This window comes from Rhinolophus ferrumequinum, chromosome 3, assembly GCF_004115265.2.
Source record: "Rhinolophus ferrumequinum isolate MPI-CBG mRhiFer1 chromosome 3, mRhiFer1_v1.p, whole genome shotgun sequence".
In the NCBI taxonomy this organism is placed as follows: Eukaryota; Metazoa; Chordata; class Mammalia; order Chiroptera; family Rhinolophidae; genus Rhinolophus; species Rhinolophus ferrumequinum.
Genome location: NC_046286.1, coordinates 14,406,161 through 14,432,340, shown reverse-complemented (window position 1 = coordinate 14,432,340; position 26,180 = coordinate 14,406,161). Strand labels below are relative to the sequence as shown.

The 26,180-nt window shown below is 37.4% G+C and overlaps 2 protein-coding genes across 9 annotated transcripts in view; one reads left to right on the top strand and one right to left on the bottom strand.

Moving 5' to 3' along the window:
• The window catches only part of RUNX2 (RUNX family transcription factor 2), a 325,498-nt gene that overhangs the window by 261,671 nt on the left and 37,647 nt on the right, over window positions 1–26,180 (bottom strand). The gene's annotated exons all lie outside the window — the stretch shown is intronic.
• The window catches only part of SUPT3H (SPT3 homolog, SAGA and STAGA complex component), a 443,570-nt gene continuing 430,607 nt past the window's right edge, over window positions 13,218–26,180 (top strand). Inside the window, 2 exon segments of the mRNA XM_033100778.1 lie at window positions 13,218–13,471; window positions 25,765–25,865. Of these exon segments, the coding sequence (XP_032956669.1) occupies window positions 25,765–25,865 (101 nt within the window). The 5' untranslated portion in view covers window positions 13,218–13,471.

Below are 26,180 nucleotides of genomic sequence, written 5' to 3'. Positions count from 1 at the left end.
TTCTTAAAACGTTAAACATAAATTTACCATATTACCCAACAATTGTACTCTAGGGTGTAGAAAAATAAAAACACACATCTATACAAAAAATTGTAGTAAAGTATGTATAAGTATTATTCATAACAGCCAAAAAGTGGAAAGGACCCAACTGTCCACCAACTGGTGGATGGATAAACATAACATAGTATATCTATTCAACAGATACTGGTATTCAGCAATAAAAAGGAATGAAATACTGGTACATGCTACAAGATGAACCTTGAAAGCATTATACTAAATGAAAGAAGCCAGACACAAATGGCCACATGCTATACGATTCCATTTATATTAAATGTCCAGACAAAGCAAATACATAGAGACAGAAAGTAAATTAGTGTTCACCTAGGGTTGGGAATGAGAGCGGGGATTAACTGTCAATGGGCATAAAGGATTTGATTGGGGTGATGAAAATGCTCCCAGAGTGGATTACGTGATAGTTGAACAACTTGATAAACTTACTAAAACCATTGAATTATACAATAAAAATAAGGGAATTTTATAATATGTAAATTCTACCTCAATAAAGCTTAAAAAAAAACACCTAGACAATTATGTGACTGAAAATCTCAAATATTTAGTTATTAATATGGAAACTATTTCTGTTTTTATATAATATTTATTTTAACAAATGTATACTAATATAACATAATACAATATAATGTAATACACTGTAATATAGGAATTTTCTGTGCGAAAGCTTAATAATTGCCTGTCATTAGCTCAGACATATTCAGATTTAAACTCTATCTTAATTTTAATGCAATTATTCAATTAGGAAATATATTCATAAAGCAATTAATCTTTTTGTAACTAATATAGTGGTTTAAAAAGGTTTAGAGTTAAATAGTGCATGACTCATTTGAAATGTTTACTTTTTTTTAATTATTTTTTTAATTTATTGGGGTGACAATGGTTAGTAAAGTTACATAGATTTCAGGTGTACAATTCTGTAATAAATCATCTATAAATACCATTGTGTGTTCACCACCCAGAGTCAGTTCTCCTTCCATCACCACATATTTGATCCCCCTCACCCTCATCTCCCACCCCCCAATGAAATGTTTACTTTTATAGGCTATAGTGTAAGGTAAAGAACCATAGAAATTGCCTCCCTTTACATTGAATTTTTGTGACACTCTTTCTTCTCTAAATGTTTTCTCATATATTCCTAGTTTACCCTCCCAGTAAACCTATGATTTAGAAAGAATAGCTATTACTCTCATATGACAGATGAGTAAATATGAGCTCAGATGGGTTGGGTGATTCAGCTAAAATAACCTAGCACCCAAGGGGTTTAGCGATTCTATCTGAGCATTCTACCATTGAATATTAGAGTGGCTTCAACTACCGTTTTTCCTCCCAAAATAAGACCTAACCGGAAAAATAAGCCCTGGCATGTTTTTCAGGATGACATTCCCTGAACATAAGCTCTAACGCATCTTTTGGAGCAAACCTTAATATAAGACCCGGTCTTATTTTTGGGGAAACACGGTAATAGGTATTAGGATTCTAATATTCATAGATAATCTTTATATATGAAATTGGAGTGGACTTCCAGTTTCCAGTCCAACATGTGAAGAGCTTAGGCATTGTACCTTCTATCCTCACAACAAGAACAAATCAGGCCTTTGCTTGCCCTCAAGATAAACTATTTTACCAGAGCCTAATTGATCTGGGAGAAGGGAAATACCCAACTCCAGCTCCCTCTAGCCTTCCCATCCAACTTACTGGGAGGGGTGTGGGGGCATGAGAAGTGTTTGTTAAGGTCACAGTCCAGGGACACAGGCTCACTAAAAAACTAAAAGTTAATTATAAGATTAGAAAACACTTCCCTGCCCTTCACTTAACCAACACACCAATCAGGTCCCTGTATAATAACAAAGCATTACAGCCAAAAGACCTGCAAGCCTCAGACCCTACTTAAGAAGGAGTCTCTAGGGGAGACAAAAATAATGACACTAGAAAAAATTTAGCTTCTGACAGTGTGGCGACAGCAACAGTAAACACAGCCCAACTCTTAGACAGATAAACATAAAACCTCACACAAAAGGCCTATTTACCCCAGTTACTTTTACCCAATACATCATGTCTGACCTTCAACAAAAAATTACAAGGCATGCTAAAAAGCAAAAAAAAACACAATCTGAAGATACAAAGCAAACATCAAAACCAGAGTAAGATATGGCCGAGTTTTGGGAATTATCAGACTGGGAATTTAAAATAACTATGATTAATATGTTAAGGGCTCTAATAAGTACTACAACAAAAGAACAGATGGATAACGTAAGAGAGATAGAAATGCTAAGAAAAAATAAAAAATAAATGCTAGAAATAAAAAGAAAAAACACTGTAACAGAAATGAAAAATGCCTTTGATGGGCTCATCAGTAGAAATGGCATAGAAAGAATTAGTGAGCTTGAAAATATGTCAATAGAAACTTCCAAAACTGAAAAACAAAGAGAAAAAAAGAATGAAAAAAATCAGGACAGACTATTCAAGAACCGTAGAAAAGGTGTAACATAAATGTAATGAGATTACCAGAAGGAGAAGAAAGGGACAAAAGAAATATTTGAATAATGGCTGAGAATTTTCCAAAATTAGTGACAGACGTAAAACTATAGATCAGGTAGCTTAGAGAACACCAAACAGAATAAATACCAAAAAAATCTACACCTAGGCATATGATATTCAAGCTGCAGAAAATCAGAGATCGGAGCATGCATCTAATACGAAGGTATTTTTTTTTTAATTTTTATTTCACTTTATTCTCATAACTTCTCGGTCTCCCTTCTTTCTGGCTCCCCTACCTAAAATCTCTTCTATCTCGGAATTATGGTAGAATTGTTGTTAGAGGGGGCTCTACAACCTAATTATTTCTCCCGTTAATAAGGAAAATATATTTAAAAACAGCAAAATTAAAATGTTCTATTAGCTTTATCTCCCCAAAGGGACCGCAAATTTCTTGAAGACAGGAATTACATATTATATAATTCTGAACTCCCGAAAATGTCTCGTACTGTTCATACTGGACAAGCAAATGAAATGCATGTTGCTGTAACTGATTAGCAGCACGTATAAAAGCCTAACTACACCGGAACCTGCAGGTTAGGACCGAAACCTGGTGAAGACGTAAGTGACCAATCAAATAAAGAGTTTTGAAGTATTATTTAAATATTTAAAAAAGTAAAACTCATTCCCTGTGTGATCCCATAGTATGCTGTGCACATTATAAGACAGGCAATGATTGGTTTACAAGTCCATTTCTCCTGTTAGACCCTAAGCTCCTCTAGGACAGGGATCACATCTTCCTCCTTTAAACGTGAAAGGCACTTAATTCATATTTGATACATAAAAAGTTGAGAGATACCTGATCAGAGAGAAGAGAGCCTAAAGGCATTCTCTAGTGATAAATTTATGCATTTAAAAGTGTGTGTTATGTGCTGTGGAGTCAGCTCTGACTCCAGGCACCCCAGGAATGAATAATGTTCAGTGTCCTATCCTCAACAGACATGTTCAGCTTCTTTTACGGAGTCAATTCATCTCATTTTTGCTCCTGTTTTCCAACTATCTTCTATTTTTCCCAGCATTATTGTTTTTTCCAAAGAACCCTGCCTTCTCATGATGTGACTACAGTAAGACAGATTCAGTTTTGGTATTTTTGCCTCCTAAATATTATATTTCAGAGTTATTTTGAAGGAGTGCCCCCAGAAGAAGAGATGTGTTTCTTTGCCCTACAAACCCAGTCTTAGGGAGCTTGGATTCCCACCCATCCCCCTTCTATCCAATGATTTTCTTAGTTCTATTTCTATTGGTTCCTTCTCTTTTTCCCCCTGGTCTAGTGTCCTTTTCATGGGGGAACCCCAAAACAAAACAACCCAACCTCTTTCCATTTACCCAGTCACCCTTTCCATCTTCTGTCTTGTTTCCTTCCTTCAACTGCTCAACTTCTCAAATGAGTGATTGTTCAATACATTGACATTTACAACTCCATCACGTCATCAAGACTGTTATGTCAACGTTAAAGAATTTCTGACTGAACTCAGAAGTCAGTTCTCAGTTTCTCATCCACTTTAAGTTCCGTTTTAAAATATTATCATAAAGCAAATGATCCTTTTATGAAGTGAATAAGCACATACTAATTTATCTGTTTCCTGTAGTTGTTCAGAAGAAAGGCAGGCTTCCAGGTTGGGGGCTGCCAGAGAGGGCTGTCGGAGCCTCTCACAGCAGAGGTGGAGTTTCGGGTTTGGCTCCTCGATTGTCACCGGTGAACATCATCACTGTACTAGAGCTGACTCATCCTAACTCATAAGAGATCCAGCATACGAACCAAAATGCTGAGTTATTGGTTGGCATGAGGAAACATAACTGTTGGGTGGAATGAACTTTCCTATCAGCCTGATCATCGCATTATTTGGGAATCTAAAATATCTAATGATTGCTGGCCACAACAGAATCTGGATAAGGGGAGTTAGCTACCCAGTTTGAATTCTTGAATGACTTTAGGATGCTGATAGCCTGACCCATTTATCTTTTCCAACTCATCTCCACAGTGTAAGAATATACTATGCCAATTTGTTCTAAATCTGCCTTTTCTATGTTTTGGGACTCACCTCTCTCCTTAGTCACCCACCTACCTATTTGTGAAAGTCAGTCTTTAAGATCCTTCTAGATCGTGACTGTTGATTTTTCCATTGTGTAGGGTATTCAAAAGAACATCCTCCAGATCCTGAATGTAGTTCCAACTTTGGTTCCAAATATTTGAGCAAAGGCAATATTGTTGGAACAATGGTGATAGAAAATGACTGGGTTGTTGGTATGTAGTATAAATGAAATGTTCATTGATTCTTTGTTCATTTATTTTGTAATCTATTAGCATTTGTCGCAAGATAAGCAGTTGCAAGGGCCAAAGGTTTAAGGAAAATTTATGGGAGAATAACTTAAAATTGAGAAAATTCAATTCATAGATTTTCTCCCCATGAATTAAGAAATGACCACTGTTATTTAGTTAGCATGGGATACTAGTGAAGGAGCATAATTTGAGAACTGCTACTATAGAGTGAGTTACTGAATACTTTTGATGCAGTGAACAACAATTTTATTATTTCTCTATTATAAATGTGGAAATTGAGCAGAGAGGCAAAAATTGTTTACAGTATGTATCTGTTTTGTAAAACTTGCAAGAGAATGAACGGTCTCAAGTTCTTACTCCTTTCTCCAGTCTATCCCTTTTCGATTTTAAGGCTCATCTTACTTCCTGGACTCTTGATTGAAAACCTTCCCACGTCTTCCGGATCTAATTCCATCTTTGCATCTACAGACTTTGTCATTGACCCTCTTTTAGCTCGCGTTCAATCTTTTCCTCTTTACCAGCTTCTTCTCCAGAGCTTATAAATAAGCTCAAGTCCTTGATCTTGCAAATCTATCCTGTGACCCTGAGTATTTCTCTAGCTACTCTTTCTTTTTCACAGGCCGCTTTCTTGGAAAGAATAATGCACTCGATTTCTCAACTTCCTTATTTTATGCTTTTCATGTCACTACCCTGTTTCCCTGAAAATAAGACCTAGCTGGACAATCAGCTCTGATGCGTCTTTTGGAGCAAAAATGATTATAAGACCCAGTATTATATTATATTATGCATTATATTAATTATATTATATTATGTCATAATATAATATATAATCTTATAGTAAAATAAGACCAGGTCTTATATTCATTTTTGCTCCAAAAAACGCATTAGAGCTGCTTGTCCCGCTAGGTCTTGTTTTTTGGGGAAACACGGTACAACCAAGTTTCTAACCCTATTACTCTAAAAGAACAACCCTCAGGTCCTGGAAGTAGTTCCAAGTTGAAGCTGCTTTGCCAAAAGTTAGTTTGAACTGGCTAAATCCAATGTACTCTAATTCTCTCTTGAGTCCCATCTCCTGGTTTTTGTGACACACTGTTCTCAGTGCTCTTTACAGGCTCTTCTCCCTTTCCCATTGAACGTGGGTATCTAGACCCCAATCTTTGACTCACTTCTTTTGTTCTATGTATGCTCTCTTGGGCATTTTACTTTCTCCTGTTGGCTTCAGTTGTGACCATACAGATCCTTGTGAGAATGTTTTTAGGCCAAATCTAGGAACAGGGATAAATTCCACATCTATGTGTGTGGAATGCTGTACATTGTATGCTGCATGCTGCTGGTTCCTAAATCTAGATGTCCATTGTGGGGACAGAGCCCCAGAGAGCAGTTTCCAGGCTCTCGGCCTCATGTGGAAAGGTGCTGGCTCAGGTAGTAGATAGCCATCAGCTATGGCTGGTTGGCCATCAGCTGTACCCATTGAGCCACTGGCCACTAATATAACTGCCGCGACTATGGAGGGAAGTCGAGGAGAGTAGAGGAGAGTGAAGGAGAGTCAGTCGGTTGGCAGCAAAGCAGACAGCAGGTCACACGTCGTGTGAACCCAGCCTCCAGTGAGACCATAGTGGTATGACTTCCCTACCTATGGCTCCGTGGGTGTTTGTTTTTTTTGGCCTCACCATGTCCTGCGTTCTTGTGTGGGGAGTGGGACCAGAGACCCCGCAGGCCGCCCTGCACGACATCCACCAATTATTCTCTTGAGCTCCAGATTTTATCCTAGCTTCTATTTCCACCCTTCTGTCTGAATAGCCCATTTGGCTACTGGTTATAGCCACCCGAAAATTTGTGTGGTCACCTTAAACTCAAAATATCTAATCTCCCACTCAGTAAGTTGAGAAAACTTGGAATCATCCTTGAGTTTGCTCTCTTTGCCTTGCTTCCATACCAGTAACTAAATCCTGTAAATTCTACCTCTTTAGTATTTTTCCTACCTGTCATCTTCTATCATTTCTTACTCCATTGACATAGCTCTAGCCCATATCATCTCTTTCCTGAATTGTTAGCTCTTTCCAATTTTTCACCCTCCATGCTTTGGCTGCATGTTACTGCCAACTTACGAACAGGCGAATTTAATCATGTCATTACATTGAAAAAAGAAAAACATTTCCAAGGCCCCCCATTTTTTATTAAAGCCAAAATTCCTTACCATAATGCACAAGACTTTCTTTGATCTGGCTCTTACCAAGTTTCTGGCTCCCCTTCTTACATCCTATGATCCCATCATGCTGAACAACTTGCAATGCCCTCTAACACACGGTGGCCTTGCTCAGGCTGCTCCCTCTAAATTATCCTTCTTCATTTTGTTCAACTGTTGCTCACTTTTCAACACCAAGCTTTGGAGTCATCGTCTTGATAGTAATAATAATAATAATGAAAACCATTTATTAAGTGCTTATTATGTGCCAGGCACTATATTCTCATGTAATCCTCACAAGACTTAGAGGTTTGTATCGTTCTTGATTTATGAATGAAGCAACTAAGGCTGAGAGAGGTTGCCTTCCTTGACATCTTTTTCTCCTCAGTCAACACTCAATGCCTTCAAATGACTACTCCCTACTTTATGTTATAATCTACACACAGATAAACGAAATAATTTACATTACAGCTGATAGTTTTCAATGAAATGATCTCCAAATTGTGTAAGAAAATATACTAGTAAGCTGCTGGGGTGTCCAGGAAGTCTTCAAAGGTCAGCGGCTGCTGGAAGCGAAGAAAAAAAGGATAACCAAACTACTTAGCATTAGAAATAGAAATTTGCGAGTAGGGAAGTGTAGAGAAGGCTAGAATAGAAAGAAGAAAGGGGGACACTGTAGAGAAACATGGCGTGTGGCAGGAGGGTTTTTCAGAATAGGCATTTACTTTTGTTTCTGTGATATAAACTATTTTTCATCGTTTCAGTAAATGTCATGTAAAATCAGCTGTCCCCACACAGAGCGTTGTGAAAAGGCTTTGGGGTAAAGCCAAGAATGGGGCTGAGTTCCACTGACGGAAGCTTTGGAGTAAGGACAGCTGGCAGCTCATCCATGAACTTCGCTAATTTAGCACAAGTGCAAGTTCAGAGCAAGAGGGGACTGTGAGAACATTAGCTCCCCAGAAATATGAAGAACTCTTGGGTTGGGCATTGGGCTTACAAATGAGGTGGGATGGAGGCTCCAGTCCATCTTAACTTACAGCTGAGAAGTCAGGGAGATGTCAGCTAACATCTGTTACATATTATCATAGCACCTTTGCTCTTGTTTATATACCTTTGTCCCTCCTAAATTTATCATTCAGAAGTTTTTTTGAGGGCAGAAACTGTGTTATTGATCATTATTTCTCCAAGGCCTAGCAATGATGGATGTGCTTAATGGGTTCTCAATAAATGTTTGTTAAAAGAATAACTGTCATATTGACATATACTGATTGAATTCGGAAAATGTAAAACCCCAATACTTGAGACAGGATCTTGTGTTTATTTTGATGTCTAATGCATCAAAAATATAAGCATCATAAAAATTACTCAATAGCTAATTAAAAACTGGAAAACAATAACTATAAATTACCAAACATTTTCAATGTGTCGGGGAATTTTCATTTAAATCCTAGTAACAACCCCACCACATAGGGGTTCTTATTCTTCTTTTACAGTGTAATATTTACACATATTTTCTGAGAGGTTGAATAATTTGTCCAGGGTATTATGGCTGGTAAATGGCACCAAAGCCCCTATTTTTTGCACTATAACTGACTACATTAATAAAGCTGTTTTAAATATATTCTGGAAAGAGAAAATACAGCTTATGTTGCAACTATAAAAAGCTAAAAATAAAAATAACTTGGTCAAATCTGTTGGTATAGCTCCCTGATCACTATTTAACAACTGATCTGAGCACTCCTTAATCAAACTAGGTTTATTGCATCCAGTGTCAGAGTGTGAACGAGGAATAACAGGTTGCATTAACCATACTGTGGTTTATTTCACCCATGGTACTGATTAATTTTTGGCCCTGTTTCCACGCGTTAATAAAAAAATAAATGTATATGCAATAAACTGGAGGCAGTTATTCAAATAATTCACTGAAATAGATCTAGTTTTACATCTAAACACTTCAATGGAAATACTTTGAGGAACTGGATGTTTTTGTATATTTGTCTCCACTTTACTGTCAGGTATTGATAAACTCCCCCTCCCAATTTTTTTTCCCTTCTCTTTTTTTTAAACAAGGTGATGTTTACCTTTTCTCATATCTTAAAACAAAAGAAAAATATCCCTTGACATATAATCGACAGGTCTAGATGAGTAGAAAATAATTAACTATTACTATAAAAATTTACAAATACAAACTTTCCTTTTCCATAAGCACCTACTTATAATGGCAAAGGATCTCTCTTTTTCAGTTAAAATGGCCCCTGGCCATTCCTTCAACTTACTAGGCCTGTTTCCATGTCAGGGCCTTGGCAAGGGTTGTTTTCATTGTCTGGAATGCTCTTTCTTTAGATATCTGCAGCTATCCCCTTCACCTTCTTCAAATCATTATTCAAATGCCACTTTCTCAGTGAGACCTACCCTGCTTGCCTGATTTTTTAAAAATTACAATTTTCCCATTCCTCCTGTGGTTTATCTCATTCCATATTCTTTCCCTGTTGCATAACTTTTTTTTCCTGCAACCCTCATGGCCCTCTAACATTATCACATAACTTGGATATTTATAAGTCGTATTTTGTTTATTGCCCAACTCCTCTTCCTAGAATGTGACTTTGATGACGGCATGGATTTTTGTTTGGTTCACTGCTATATCTGCAGCTCCTAGAATAATGTCAGGCATGTGGTCGGCCTACAATAAATATTTGTGGAATGAAATAATTAGCACCCATCACTCACACTCAGTGAACAGCCCTTATTTTCAAGAGGGGAAATGTAAAAAGTTGTTTGTTTCCAGTACAAGACCTATTATATGTTGGATTCCAAGGAAATGGGAGCAACTAAGTTTCCATGTGTCTACAGAGTCGAGGGGCCCCTGAAACCCTGATATTCTACAATTTCTTTCCCACTCTGTGTCTCAAAAACATGATCATTTTCTCAACAGCTAAGCATTAATTTGAAAAGATGCTGGAGTGTTAAATCTACAATGAGAGTTTCCTAAGAGGATGGATCACGATTATTTCTACACGCTGTGCAGTACGGCACTTCTTAACATTTCTTCTCTCATTACTGGGTGGCTCTCTTCCTACTTTGAAATATATGAATATAATTGAAGGTATGGAAAACCAATTTGATTACACCCTAAGTAATTATGTGATGCACCCCCTTCCCATGCATCAATATATTCCATTAGTATATGATTTTTGCACATTGGTGTTTCGAAATGCATAGTATCAGTTGAACATCCAAGTTGGCCTAAAGCAAGAGCCCTGTATATTCATGTCATTTTTGTCAGCACAAATGTGAATGCTGAAATTCTTATGTACAATTTTAAGATCTCTCCTTTGATCATTCCTATTTTAAAGGAGCATAGACTATTTAGGGATGCACGGTTTTAGTTATTTGGTTTGATCACTTCATTTTACAGACATGAAAACTGAAGACAAATGATGAAGCGATTTACCCAGGTGCTCCGGAACTCAGTAATCTTTTTGGTCAGAACAACTTATTCTAAAACTTAACGCAATGTACCTTTGGGATTCCAATTGAACAATAGTTCTTAATATCAGGAAATTAACTGAATATAGCAACAATGCAATATGCAATTCTAAACAATACGCGGTTTTATCCATGGTTACTACAAAAGCATTAGAAATCTAAAGCAAATATTAAAAAAGGATAAAATAATTGATATACAGCAAACGAAAAAAGACTCCACGAGCATCCTAGTAAGAGTCATGGATCACGAGCGTTAAAAATTTGAGGTCACCTGAAGTGAACTGTTTCCCGGGGGTCCACATAAGAAGAAACCACCTTATCACAGAGAGGGTTCCATGTTAGGCATGACTTCTGCTATTCTTTGGAGAATTAGGGCTTCTTTTATTACCTAATCTGGCCATTTTTTGAGATGCCAAGGGGCATTTTTACTTAGATATGTGCACTTTCTCTCCGCACTTGTCAATCCATGTGAAGGTTATTATGCCAGAGGAATGTAAAAGTCCACAGTCATCATGATTCTTTTTCCTGTAATGGCTTTGTTCAAGGGATGGACAATTTTTTGTGGTGTGATGAATTCACTTGGTCTTCTGATGTGTTTTCTCTGCCTGCTTTGGAAATCACGTGTTTTTCTGAGAGGTGGTAGTTCTCAATGTCTTAATGTCAGCAACAGCTTCATTGCTTTAGCTTTGTGATAATCAACATACCCTAGTAGCATTGATAGTTTGGGATATTTAATATTAATCTAATGGAAAATAGTTTTGATCCTTTGGGTACAGCAGTGCTCGCAAACTACAAACAAAATTATGACTAAATCAAATTTTTAAAAATGGATTTTAGTAGATTCCAGGAGGTAAGAAAATTAACATAACTCATGTGACTTCAAAGCTAAGATTTCTGCCAACAGCACAATTCACAATTTCCTAAGAGTGAATTTTCGAGCTCCCTCTGCCAGATCCTTGTTTAACTCAGTTTCCTTTCTCCATGGCTCACTTTCATTAACTGCTGTTACGTGTGCTTATATGTTGGTGAGACACCAGAAGCCTGAGAGTAATATCCGGGTTCTAGTCTGAAAAACGACATCAAATCTGGCCTCCATCTGGCGATGCAGGTACAACTCCTGTCCCAGAACGACTATGGCAACATTAATTGAACATAATTTTAATGAAAACAGTCTGCTTCGGGTTATATTTCCTAAGATGTAACAGTAATTTTGTCTCTTAATTTTCTCTTATTTTCTTGGTAATGTACTTGAAAGGGCTTTCCAACTATTGTGTAAAGCAAGTCTTCCTTTGCAAGAAATTAGACCAATTCTTTCTCCACCGTTACTTTCCCTTATACTCTACTCTTTGCCCAACATTGATTCTGATTTACACACTATGGTGAGCTTTTACATCCTAAACATATTGTTTTGGAACTTTAAGTATTTGGCAAATATTTAAGTATTGGGGAGATTAACATAAGCTAACCATAAAATTACAGAAGACTCAACTACAACCACACAACTCGACACACAACTACAATCACAGGTGAAATAACCAAATAAATTGCTATTTTAAACAATGTAAGCAAATAGGAGGAAGGAAGGGATTATTTCAGAACATAAATATTTATAGGCAAGAAAATAACTGAAGCAGTAGTGCCTTAAAAAGACCTGAAGGTTAGTTAGTAGTTGAATCTGTGTGAAACATTTTCATATTTGACGTTGTAAGCGTGGACGTAAGTATGGTTAATCCAATTTTCTTCCCTAAGCAGCTGAAAAGAATGTCAAAAATGTAAATAAAACTTCATATAATATTGTGAAAGCAATCAAAATCACTGTCTTACGACTGTATTATTTAAAGAACTACATCTGTATCAATCAAATGTGAGAAAACAGGATTTACAGTTCAATAGTGGGGGTGCAAGACTTAAAAATAAGGAAGAACAGGCCAAAATCCTAAGGAAAAGTATAGGATCGTCCACAAAGTACCGTGAAGTAGAAAAAGTTTCAATAATAAAAACGTGGTTTGTCGTTAAATGCCTGAGTTCGGTAACATGAGTATGGGGTTATATCCATTGCGGGCCATCGTTTCCCACCGCCTCTCTAATAAATGACTTGGTGCCGGGGCAGGGTGGGGGGTGGTGGTGTGCCGGCGCCAAGGGCTGGTGTTTCGGGGTCCCAGTTAGAGTTCCATGTCCACACCCCAACACTGAGGTCCTTGGGGGAAGCGGGTCTTTCCTATCTCCGTTTCCCTACACCATTCCGGAAAGCACAATCCGGCTAAGACCCCGGTCCACCCTAATTGCTGAAGATAAACTTACACGGGCCAATGTCTGACCTGAAGTTGAAAACACACTTGCTGTGCCGCTCACAGAATCCCTCCAAAATCTGAGCTCTCTCAGCAACATTCTTAAAGAATCCAAGCCTGGCCCTCGAACACCCTCTGATTCTCAGGTCACCCCACTCCTCCCCGAGCAGACGGCGGTGGAAAGCCCACCGCGTGGCTCAGTACAGCCCACCGCCGGCCCCGCGTACGGCGCACTACGCCCGCGGGGAAACCGACCGCCCGGCGCTCCACGACGCTCCACCCCCAGCGAGCGTGGCGGAAGTGCCTCGCTCGGGAAAGGAGACCGCGCGCCACCTGGCCGAGCGCGCATGCGCCCGCGCCCGCGCCGCTAGTGCTGGGGGCGTCTGGACCGCTCCCTCCGGGTCTCCGCAACACACGCCCCACAGAGAATCGGGCTCACGCCATCTAGCGCCCCCCATCGCCCCTCCGCTCCAGCCGGGCCACCTTTCCCCTTTCTACACTTTCAGCCCTCCCACCCCGCCCCTCCCCAAGCGTATCCCGGGCCGCAGCGGCAGAAATCGCACCATCTCTACCCCCACATTCTCCACGCGGGACGCGCAGCCGTGCCTACAAGTGTTGGCAGAGGTTGTTGGTGGCGTGGGGGGCGGTGCGGGGGCGGGCGGGGGGAGAGGATGGGAATCGGGAGGGACGCCGCGCGACGAGTCCCGCGTTTCTGGGCCCAGGCCCCGCTTTGGACTCTGCCCGAGAGCGGCCGCGGAGAACTAACATCGGTGTTTGCACTGGACGGGTGCAGGGGGGACGGTAGTGAGAGGCACTGGCCCCGCGCAGCGCCCTGCTGCTCCCGCGGGGTGTGGAGTTGGGTCTTGACTCCTCCCCGTCGGCTGGTGGGCGTGGGGCGAGGGGAGCTGGGCCGGCGAGCAGCAGCGGGCGTTGCTGGGGTGCGTTAAGTACCACCTTCCGCGGGTCATCTGGGTAGTGTTTGGGAGGAAGCGTCCTTAGGGGGAGATTGTTGCTTTATGGGCAGGGTGGAAGAAGAGTTAGGTAGCATTAGAAGTGTAGCATCCAGGAAAGGAAAAGATCGACTCTAGTCTCTGTGGGGTGAACCCACAGCTGTGACTCCTAGGGAAATTATTTAGCATGTCTTTGGCTGGGTGTTCTGGTCTGTATAATGGGGATAGTGATAGTTTAGCTCAGAATTGTGAGGATTGTACATGAAATGTTCAGAGAACAGCGCCAGGCATTGGTCAGTTCCATGTTAATTGTAGTTAATTTTGGTCTCCATATTTGAAGAAATTCAGAATGACTGTGACCGTATTTTCTAAATCAAAAATCAGGACACTTGGGGTAACAAACGAAAGTGGATTTATAGGTACAATAGAATGTATTACTGATTCAGAGCAGATCCTGGACATGTGTTATTAGTGTACACGTGGATAAATTAGCATAACTCCATGAGGCTGATAGATACTATAACTATTTTGTTACAAATGAGTGTACGTTTATGTGGGAGGAGAGGACCTAGGGCTTTAGTACATGTGAGGGGCAGAACTTTGTAAGTGGAGTTAAGTTAGCTCTCCAAAGATTTACTTGAAGACCAAATTGAGGATGGAACTTGTAGAATTTCTGGTGGATGTTACAAAGAGGCTGGAGTAGACTGAGTGTGAGGAAAAACTTCCTGACAGTACTTTGCAAAAATAGAATGCGCTTTATGATGCTATTGTAAGTTTCTTGTCTCTGGGAATAGTCAAGCGAAGATCTAGAGCAACCTAGGTCTAGAGCATCGCTGTCCAATGGAACTTGCTGCCTTGATGGAAGTATTCTGTAATGTGTGCTATCTAACATGGTATCCACTAGACACAAGTGGCCCTGAAGCACTTGAAATGCGGCTAGTGCGCTGAGAAACTTAATTTTTAATTTTACTTATTAACTTATTATCTTAAAAATCGATAGCCACATGTGGCTAGCGGTTGCCATATTGGACAGCATAGATCAAGAATTAAGACTTTGAGGCCCCTTCCACTTCTTGATTCGGTTGAGTTTTAAGTTTGAGAAGCCAATTCTTGGAACATTTATTGCCTTAGGGAATCATAATTATATTCAAATAATGCCTTTCATTAAGTTACTACAGTTCAAAGCATGGGTCTGTTAGTAGTTATTTACAGCTTGACAAATTAAAACAAAGCATTCTTTTGTCTCCAAGGTTATACAGCTAATGCCAGATTCATTTGGAGAGCCATAACAATACTAACTGGAGTTTCCTTTAATCATTCTGTACTGTGTTGTGACCATGGGTTTCCTCTATCTTTTATCACTTTGGTTAGTTTTCAACGAAAACTTTTCAACTCTTTTATTCCTGAAGGTTTTTTTCCATTTGAAAGTTTTTTTTTTTTAACTTTTGATCATCACACCATCTTAGTAGTTTTGTGGTTGTCTGTATTCAAACTTTTTAAGAGATAAGTTAAAAATTTGGTGATGTTTTGCCAGATTACTTTTTTTGAAATATGTAGATGTTTCTTTTTCAAGCAAATGTTTATCATATTAAGTTTGAAAATAAAACTTAAGAAAAACTTTCTAGCACCCTTAACTCTGGCCTGGTGTCTGTAAAATGGTGACTTTGGTCTCAAGGCTGAAGATAATTGTTAGATCTGGAACAAAACTTAAAGCTTATGAATTAAACACATACAGAGAATAACCCATAACATGCAAATAAAAATGGGTTGTTCTAAACATAGGGTGACTTATATCCCACATTTTCTGGGACAGTCATGGTTTAATAATTATTAATGGAGCTCCTTTCACTATCAAAAATGTCCCAGTTGAAACCACATAATAGTATGGTCACTGTACTTTTAGGTTTGTTGAAATTTGTAATATATAATTTTAAGAGGATTAACCATATTGTAATCTTAGAAATGTACTTGCTTTTAAGTGGTAACGAAGTTATTGCTTATGTACTGAAATAATAGATAAGATATCTGGAATAAGGCCCACAAGTTTAAGCCACCGGTAATTCAAAAATTTTGCTTTCTTCTTATAATTGGATAGAAATCTTGGGCAGCTTGATTTTTGGTTCTCTCTAAAAAAATGATCTTTTGGTGTAGGAGGCTGCAGAAAAAGTTAGGCCATGTCCATTAAATCAGAAGATTGAGTATTCTTGTTGAAAATAACATTGGTTTTATTTTATGGTGAGGTTGAACAGTGAAATCAGATATAAACCTGCTTATTATGTATTAAAATGTTAAAGAAAGATTTTGCTTATCATTCACTTAAATAGTAAGGAAAAATAATCCAGCCAAATGCATTATTATATTAATTGAATTTATACTCTAGTGGATAACATTTTACTGAGAGTCAAACACCTGCTTTGAGTCCTCACTTTGCTGAGGGTTAAAGGAGGTAACGCATGTGGTGTTGGGGCAGCGAAGCACATTAGGAATAAGTATTCAGCGTTACCTGCTTTGGTCTTAAGGTCATTGAATAATGGATCTGGAAGAGATATTAATGTTGAGATGTATTGTGGATAGGTGCAAAGAGCTCTTACAACTATTTCCAAAAACCTAGGTTTAGCCCTTTCTGCCATATTTTCTTTGTGATATCAGTTAAGGTATTTACTTTTCTGAGCCTCAATTTCATCACTCAAATGGAATTAGTACCTAACGTCATTTCCATCGCCTCACAGGATTGTTGGAGGCCTTAGATGAGAATTACACAAATTCTTGTCATGTTTTGCAAACATTTTTTTATTATTTAATTGGTTTTGTTTCAACTTGCCTACCTACCGCCTCCAGTGAAGACTGACCCAGAATCTGCAAAAATGGTTGTGTATTTTAATTTGTGAAACAGCATAAATAAAGTATAATAGACACCATTACCCCAAATTCTCTTTGACAGATAATACTTAAGTCACAGTAATGGTGCTTTACTGATCTGGTTACAGTATATTCTCTACACAAAACAGCTCCATACCACTGCTAAGAGAACCAACACGTCCATGCTTACTCAGTGCGTTCCATCCATTATGCTAAATGCTGTATCTTATTTATTTATTTATTTATCCATCCAAACATGTCATTCCCACTTACTAGGTCATACTGATGAGGCCCTCACTTTCTGGAACTGATCTGTCAGGTTTTTAAAATTTTTGCATTATATTACTGCATCTGATAACATCTAGCTGGTAGTTAATGGATATTGAATGTTAAGTAAGGTAACATTATGAAAATGGCCTGCATGCAATCTGGCATATAGTATGTAGTAGTTGCTGAAAAAGTGCTGTGTTCATTGAATTCATAGGGCAGTAAATTATAATAAATATATGAGTGTACTTTATAAATCATAAAATACTGTACAAAGACATTATTTTAACATCTTGAAGTGTACTTTTGCTATTTTAAATGCCATAGAGGTTTGATGACTGAATCATGTATATTTTATTTTATTCATATTGTTTCTGAATCTTTAAAAAACTACCTCTAATCATAACATTCTTCCTCTGAGAATATATATTAATGGCAATACTTTGTGATATGTTTTTGAGCAGCTTTACTTTTGTGTGGATGATGATTCTTCATCATCATCACCATCATCATCATGAACTGCGTGCTTTTCGTCTGCCAGGCACTATCCTAAGTGCTGTATATACATTACTTCATGTAACCTACTAGAGGAATAGTTTTAATTTCTACTTAAAAAATGAGGGAACTGAGACAGGGAGGTGATGTGACTTGCCCAAGGTCACATGGTGTTAGAGCCTGTATTTGAACTCCAGAGCCCAGCTCTTTACTGCTAAACTGAGTTGGCATAGGCAGGTGTTGCACAACAAAGTTCACTATGACAAACACATTGTGGAGGTCTTGTTTGTTAGTTATGATCAACTTTTATTTGTATGTTCCTTGTGGGACAGTAGAAAGAACTCTGGACCAGGTGTCAGGGGACCTCAGCTGTATCACTAAATAGTGATGTGTCCTTGGGCAGTTCAAGAAACCCCTCTGGACTTCAGTTTCCTCACCTGAAAAATGAGGGATTTGGATGAAATTAGTGATTTTCAAATTGTAGTTCTGAACCTCAGATGTCTTTGGTCCCCCTCCCGCCAATTTGCATAGTTATACTTTTGTCTATTATAGCTGTTTATCCATCTGCCTAAGATGAACTTTTAAGGAAAGAATTTCTGAACTTGCTTTTAAAGTCATCAGCCTCTAAGATAACTTAGTGACAAGTCCCCTAACTGCTATGTAACTTCTCAGTAATTCCACATTATTTTAGCGTGTTCAAGGAGATAGGCATCTTTTACAAATAAAAAACAAAAAAACAAGGCACCAAAATGGGAAAAGATTGGTGAATTTTTGTTAAAATATGTCTGTAGATGGACTGAATATTTCAGGTTATCGGCTACCTGAATCAAAGCTTTTTTTTTTTGTTGTTAGATTTGTGACCTTCACCCAGTATTTTTACAGTTAGCTTCTTCATTGCTGGAGGGAAATACTTGCTTGATAGAGTGATTGTGGAAAAATGTGAGCTAACACAGGTGAAAGATCCTTTATAAACACTGCAGCGCTCATACAAATTCATCTATTTTTTACATGCTTACCTGGGAGTAAATTCCCCCCCTTTTTTCTGTCACATGAACCATATTTTTAACCACATTAGATTTTTTTTATTGAACTGTTTATATTTAGTGTAGGCAGCTCCTAAGGTTTAATATTTCTAAAATGTGAATCTAGATTGGAAGAGAATCTTGATGTTTAAGAGCTCTCCATTTTTGACGTCGTTGTCAAATACACTTACCTCTTATTATTCGAAGTATAATTGATTGCAAAATTTTGCACTTATCTGAAAAGTTAGCCGTTAAGTCACTCAATTATGTAAAATTTTATGTAAAAACAACCGTGTTTCAATATTGGAAAAGCAAGCTTGCCATTTTGTCAGGGTTTGGATGTTACATATTTCAGGGTGATCTGGTGGGCACATTTGCAGTGCACTTTAAGAATCATCTTGTAAAGAATGAAAGTTGTTTTAAACTCAGTAGTGCCCTAAGAGCGTATTGGATATGAAAACACATGGAATAGAAGCCTGCATGAACGTGAGACTACTGAAGGAGAATACAATGTAACTTCCTGTATCTCTGAACAATCTGTCACTGGGCTCCTATGTCTATAGGTTAGAAAAAATAATAATAATTGCTCATGTAGCCAACTAGGATATGTAAACACACAGTTCAATGTCTTTTTGTCTATTTATCTATTGGGAATTTTATAGTTTATAGATAAAACTATATTAAAGGAATTTAAATATCCTTTAAATTCAGATATATTTTTTGAGTGCCCCTTATGTGGTAGCCACTGTCTTTTTTATAACACCCCTCTGAGACAGGCAGAAATTATTGACAGATGGAGAAACTGAACTTGAGAGAGTAGTTGATCCGTATTGCCAGGTTCTACTGTATTGATTAATTGTCCTTATTCACAAAACCCCTTTGACCATGACTTTTATTCAATTGTCTGCCTTACAACATCTGTCACAAGCTTCTGCAGGATTTCATCTCCACTTGAATGTCTAACAGTTATCTCAAATTTAACATGGCCCAAACTAAATTCCTTTTTTTTCTCTCTTTTCCAGCCTTCCTGATCTCAGTAAACTGTACCACAGTTCAACTGGTTGCTCAGGCCCCAAACTTCAGGGTCATCTTTCACTGCTCTTCTCTCATACCCCATGTCTAATCCATCGGCAACATGTCTAATCCATTGGCACATCGGCTCTGCCTTCAAAATATATTACAGAAATTGGACCATTTCTCACAATCTTCACTGTTTCACTACTTCAAGCCACCACCATCTCTTGTCTATACAACTTCAGTAACTTTCTAACTGATCTCCTTGCCTGTACCATTGCTTCCTTATAGTAGCAGCTGGAGTTACCTTTTCAAAACCTAAAACTTCATGTCACTTTGGACTATGTTCCAATCTTATATTAAATGTCACCTCCTGGTTGAAATCAGCTTGTTTAGTTTTCATAGCATTTGTCACTTCCTCAAATTACATTATGTGTTTTTCTCCTGCGTTATAATGTATCTCATTTTGTCTACTTAGTCTCTGCTGCATCCTTAACTCTCACAACAGTGTTTGTCTGTAGTAAGTACCCAGTAAATACTTACAAATGAATAAGCCAAAGCACAGGTGGTGAATTGGCTTTAAATAAGAGGGTGCCTTTGTTGAATAAGAGGAGGTTGTCAAGAGAAGACACACTGGCTTTGGTTGGGGAAGGTGAAGGAAGTTACTAAATAAAGGCTTTTTAGTTTTCTGTGAAGTCATCTGCCAGTAGTTGCGGGAGAGATTATGGGGCAGAGATTTATTAATACACTAAAATAATTAGTATGCACTAAAATATTTAATGTTAAACCAAAATAATTAGTAAACTAAAACAATTAGATGTCAGAGAAAGAATTCCTGATGGTTGTGTCTCTGGGAAGGCTTCTTGGTGATACTGAGTTGAGGCCAGGCTTTTCTAGAGCACTAAGATTTGGAGAGGTGGAGAGGTAGCAAGGTATTGGAAGCAGGAAGAACTGTAGAGTAAAGGTTCAAAAGAACTTGGGATGGTTCGGGAGATACGGAATGGAATGATTCGTTGATTTGACTGCTGTAGAAAAGGAGGCTGGAGAGGCCCAGTGAGACAAGTTTTGTCCTCCGGGCAAAGAAGAACCATTGGAGGCTTCTGAGTAGGGGAGTAGCAAGTGTTTAGAATGAGTACTCTGGAGGTAGTATACAGAATTAATTAGAAAGATGGGACATGGGTTTAAAAGCTATTGCAGTAAAGGTATTGATTAAAGTGCTATTAAAGAAATGGATTGATTGAGAATTGCTTTTTTACAAGAAAAAATGCCAGGACCAGACTGCCTGCATATAGGCAGGGAAACAAAAAAAGTGCCTTGACATTTTTGATCTTATGTGTCTGAAGACTCGTGTTGCTGTTACAGAACCGGGATGTTGAACAGGGAAGCAGGTGGGGTGAGGAAAATATATTGGGAAATAGTGTCAGATATTGCAGAGAAGTTTTTCTGTCTGTGAATATGAAGTCTTTGGTAATTGTATTAAACTGGTGGTTCTCTACTTATGTATGATACCTAATAATTTGTAATTTTTGGTCATTAGGTGTTCCTTGTGAATATTCATAACTTCATCCCCATATTCATTAGAATCAGTCTGATTTGGGTTAGAAAGTACTTTATTCCTGTTCTAGTAATTTTTAAGAAAAAGAATTGCTCAATGAATGGTGAGGCAGAATATTTCTTTAGAGCATATATTGCTGTTTATGATGCTTCATAATTTTCAAAGTATTTTCATTTCAGCATTTATTTCGTTTAACAGTAATCCAGTGAGATATGGACGGTTTGGATTTGCTGTTCACTTTTTTTCTTTTCCAACTGCAGTTAAATTTGGCTTATTTTCAGATTGTAGCAAGTGTTAAATCTCAGTACCATTTTTCCATAATAATTGACTGGGTCCGATGTTCCTCTTCTTGTCTCATAGTATCCTGTGCATTATCTCTAAGTTCATTCCATTGGGTATATCTGTTAACTTCAGTGGGTTATAAATACTGAATGGCAGGGATGTGTTCTTCTTATCTTTGTTATGCCATTCAGTCATTTTTTTTCATTCACCCACCAATTACTGAACATCAGCCCTGTCAGGCAGTATATTAAGGTACTGAAATTACAGATAAAACAGTGTCCTGTTTTTAAGCAGTGGGCAGTTTGAAGATGAGGAAATAGTTACACTACAGTGTGAGAAGGGCTATGATCGATGCACCCTATTTCTGAACTCATTCGATGTGTGGTAGGTGAATACGAATGATTTTTTAGTTATGAAAATACTATTAGCAGCAGTTTCAGAAAGATTGCTATTGATTTCAAAACAATTATAAATTATGTGAATCATCTGTTGTTTGGATTATTCATGTTACTTCTCTTTTAGCAGATCATTGAGTGAGCACTTGAATATTATACCTTCCAAAGTCCACTTGAAATGGGGCATATGTAAATATATTGGAATTACCATTGTGTTATCCCAAGCACTAGATATAGAAGTTTGTAATTTTCTGCATTTTAATTTATTTTTTGAATTCTCGGTGATTGAGTGATCATTTGCTATTAGTTTTTACAGCAGGAGAAACTTAGACCATGATGTAACTTGAGTTTTGTGTGTTTTTTTTTTAACAAAAAAACTGAAATGCAGTGTATAATAGTGTCAGCCTACCCATAATTGCTTCCTGCCTTTGGAGTTCTATGAAAATGTTCTGAATATAACTGTTTTCTGTTTATATTACGTGGGATGTTCAGGTGGTGAATGATTGGGATTGAGCCTCTGTAGATGCTCACAGTCGATACATAGGGCTGCTGAATTAATTTTCCTCAGCAGTGATGTAGAAGAAATAATGAAGAAAATTCCACTGTCTTTTAACAAATGGGTAGACTGAAGGATTTCACAATACAGATTTTGATGTTTTGAGGGTGCTGTAACAAGTAATACATTTTTCAACTCTGAGGTATTTTTAGGTAAAGATGTTTCATGGTATTTCTTTCTTGGGTCATTTAGTAACCGAAAATATGAGCTATAAATAGAAACCCAGCACCGTGTCCATTATATTTTTGTTTAATTTGCATTTCTGATGTATAACTTGAAACATTTTTTCGTTGTTGCAATATTTTCTGAGGAAAGGAGTATATCCTTAAATCCCATTATTTTAAATTAAAAGATGTCAGTTTTTCTACAGGATTTTACAGGTATGATATAGTATTGGCCATTGGCTTAATGATCAGGTTTAAATATAAGTATTAATCAGAGATGAACTTATTCCTTAGGTTCACATTTAAACTCTGGCATGTTGAAATAATCTAGGTCTCCATCTGCACATCTGAATTCATTTTGTAAAATATGGCAAACAGCTGCATTTCAATTGAAAGCTAAAACAACTGTAGGACATTAACCCATTGAGAAGATTACAGTAGGTTTTCAGTTCCATGTTAACTGTATTTATTAGAGAAAATTGACTTGAGTGCTTCTGCTTTTAACCGACATTTTTTTTTAAATGTCTGGGAGAAAGGAAATAAAGCATTGGAATGATAGGACTTTGATGTGTAAAGAAGTTAATGTCTAAAGAAGTTAATTATCTAAATCATCAAACAAAATGTGGGTACGGGAAATAATTATTTTAAAGATTCTAATGAGCTATCAACTCATGTCAAGAAAAATGTTATTCACCTGTTTGATTTAAAAATTAAATAACTTGACTGTGAAAGGATGATCATGGTTATAATAAACTAGGTTTGGGACCTTTTACCTCTTACCAATAAATACTCTTGATGTGAAACATTTGCAGTAGGAGGACAACCGAAGAAAGCTGTGGTTTTAATATGAATTTACTTTCTGAAATGCCTCCTCTTCTGAGAGTGTTAAAGCAGGGTAACTGGATTTGCAGAATGGAAAAGGGGCAGAGTGCCCCAGCAATGTCGCAGGACATTTGGCCACAGTCTAATCCCACAGAATGGCATGTCTTCAAATCTGACATGAATGAACTTAAATCATAACTGTTTTTGGAGGCTGGGGTTAATATGTAATCTTTGAGTTTCACGTTTTCTCCAGGATCTCATATCTCTGTCAGTCTTCTGTTGGGACAAGTGAAACATTTTCTGAAGTCCTTAAGAAAGCCAGGTTCCTTTTTTATCACTTTGTCTTGATTCTTCAGGACTGTTCCTACAAATTCTTGGTTTCCTATCTATTTTTACCCCAATTTTGGACTGGTGATTTGATTTTTGTTTCAAGCTGAGTTCCAAATGGCGATGCTTCTCTTCCTATATTATTTGTAGAAAATTACTTATTCCAAAAGTCTTTGTGAAAAAAATAGGACAAATTTAGGCTTAAAGAAAAGATGGTCGTTCACAGCATTAGCTTCTTTCTGTGTTTTCGAATTTTGGTTTTCAGGCTCAATTTGAAACGTTTCCTTTTGTTTCTCTGCTTTGCATCCGCTGGTGGTACTGGCCTGGCCATTAGGGCCCTTAGACTAGGCTAGAGCTTATGTTGGCAGATAGTTTGTCCTGCTTCAGAAGGATATTGGGATACTTTGATTTAGCCACCCAGCTAATGGGCTCGTGTCTTAGATCTCTGTCCTATTGCCTTCTCAAAAGCTTCACATATGACCTATCTTAGACAGTGGTTTGTAGTAGATTTTTTTTCAGCCACCTTTCATGGTGCGCAGCCCTTCCATCCCAGCTCTTGGTAAATGGCCCTGGTTCCGGTTTCCTTTATCGATTTTAGCCAACATTTTCCACAGGAATGGTCAGATTAGAGGATGTGTTAAGAAAATAAATTTGGCAGCAATGTGGAGAATAAATTGAGATGGAAAGAGAGAAGCTAGCTATAAATAGAGCTCATAGAGGGCCATTGCAGTAGGAAAAGAGGGAGGATGTAAGAACATAAAGTAGAATTTATTTGGTTTCCTGCAGATTATAGGGTGCAGGAGGAGTCAAAGATAATGTCTGAGATTTTGAGCTAGGGTCACTAGTAGCAGTAGTGGTGTGAGTAGTGAAGACAGAACTTATTTTATAAGGAAACTAAGTATTTGTTGAATTGCCTTCACGTCTTTAGTGAAAATATTCAAGTCTCTCAAACTTTTGTGATTATGAAATAAGGGTAATCTAAATTTGTCACATAAAAGCTTTTAGTAGCAGATCAAGAAAGAATTCTTAAGATCTTTGTTTATAATAATTGCTAACATTGTGTGTTTAGAACTGTTCTGGCCATATTAGTTCATTTAATTCTCACAACAACCTTAAGAGGGTGAAATTATCATTCCCATTTTACAGGTGAGGAAATTGAAGCACAGAGAAGTTACATAATTTGCCCAAAGTGCTGGTAAAGTAGCAGAGCTGGGATTCAAACCTAAGTAGTCTGACTACTCTTAATTAGTGTAAAGTTCTCTGTACTACTTTATTTTACCATTTGTTCTAAGTTTGTTAATTCTTCTTTAGACTGTGCAGTATATTTTTACTTTAAGGGAAGTTATAGTATTGCAAAGTTTATATGATCATGAATAAATAGCTAGCATTTACTCATATTGAGCACTTAATGTGTAATAATTGAGGCTTTTATCTACTTTCATTATTTTAATGTTATTTTTACTATTTATTGTTTATGGGACTGCCACATTCATTAAATACAATGGAATATATTAGAATGGACATCTCATTTTCCCATTATGCATCAGCTCAATTTTATTGGGGAAAAAAGTCACAGTTTAAAATGGATGAGTTACTTAACTATGAGATTATATAAAGTATCACAATGTTTACTTCTGATCTACTGATTGATTTTATTTGTATTGGAGGCTTTAGTTCAAATGGGAATTGGATTATGCTGTGGTTTTATAATTTTCTACCTTACAGCTGTGCAACTCTTTCTTTAAATGAAATCTTACTTGGAACCCCAATATAAAAAATAGAAAAAACTCAAGAGTTGTTCTGGTGTTCTGGATGGAACTGGCAAGCAATGTGCTTGGGGGCCAGTGGGAGCTCCCTGAAATATTGCTAGTGAGTCCTAGGGCTCTCTGGAACACATTTTGAAAGCCACTGACTTCTATTAAAATATTTTAATAAGTATTTTTCTTCCATTATTACAAGATATGTACTGAAATGTTTTATCACTCAAGTGACTAATTTTTTGGTATCTTACTTGACTGAGTAGTTTTTTTCCATCTTACTATTTCATTTTAATGGAGAAAATTAAGTGTGAACAAATCAGATTTACACAAAACATCAGAAATTTAAAAATTTTTATATACTTTGAAGTAATTTATAATTGCTTTTGTTTTCCATGCATTTATTTATGGTTAAATACATTTTGTAAGTGTTATTTCTCTTTTCTCTTTAGATGAATACTACTGCAGCCAGCCCAATGTCTACTGCTACTTCAAGTAGTGGGAGAAGTGCAGGGAAGTCTGTAAGCTTTGCAGCAGAATTACAGAGTATGATGTGAGTATGTCCCTGCATCTTACTGCTATGTTAAATTTATTCATGTTTATAAAAGACAATAGAAATAACAAAACTTATAAACTTAACCAGGAAACTTGTACTTAAGTAAAAATGAACTTGTCTGATAGCATATTAAATAGCCATATGCAGAAGGGGCAAAATTAATTAAAAATGCGACAATAGAACTATATTAGAAAAATAAGTATTGGTTCGTCTTTATAAAAGAATGAATAATTATATAAACCTTTTTGCTCTAATTATTATCTGTGTTATGAATTGTTTATTACTAGCTTAGTTTTAGAGTTAGAAAATTTG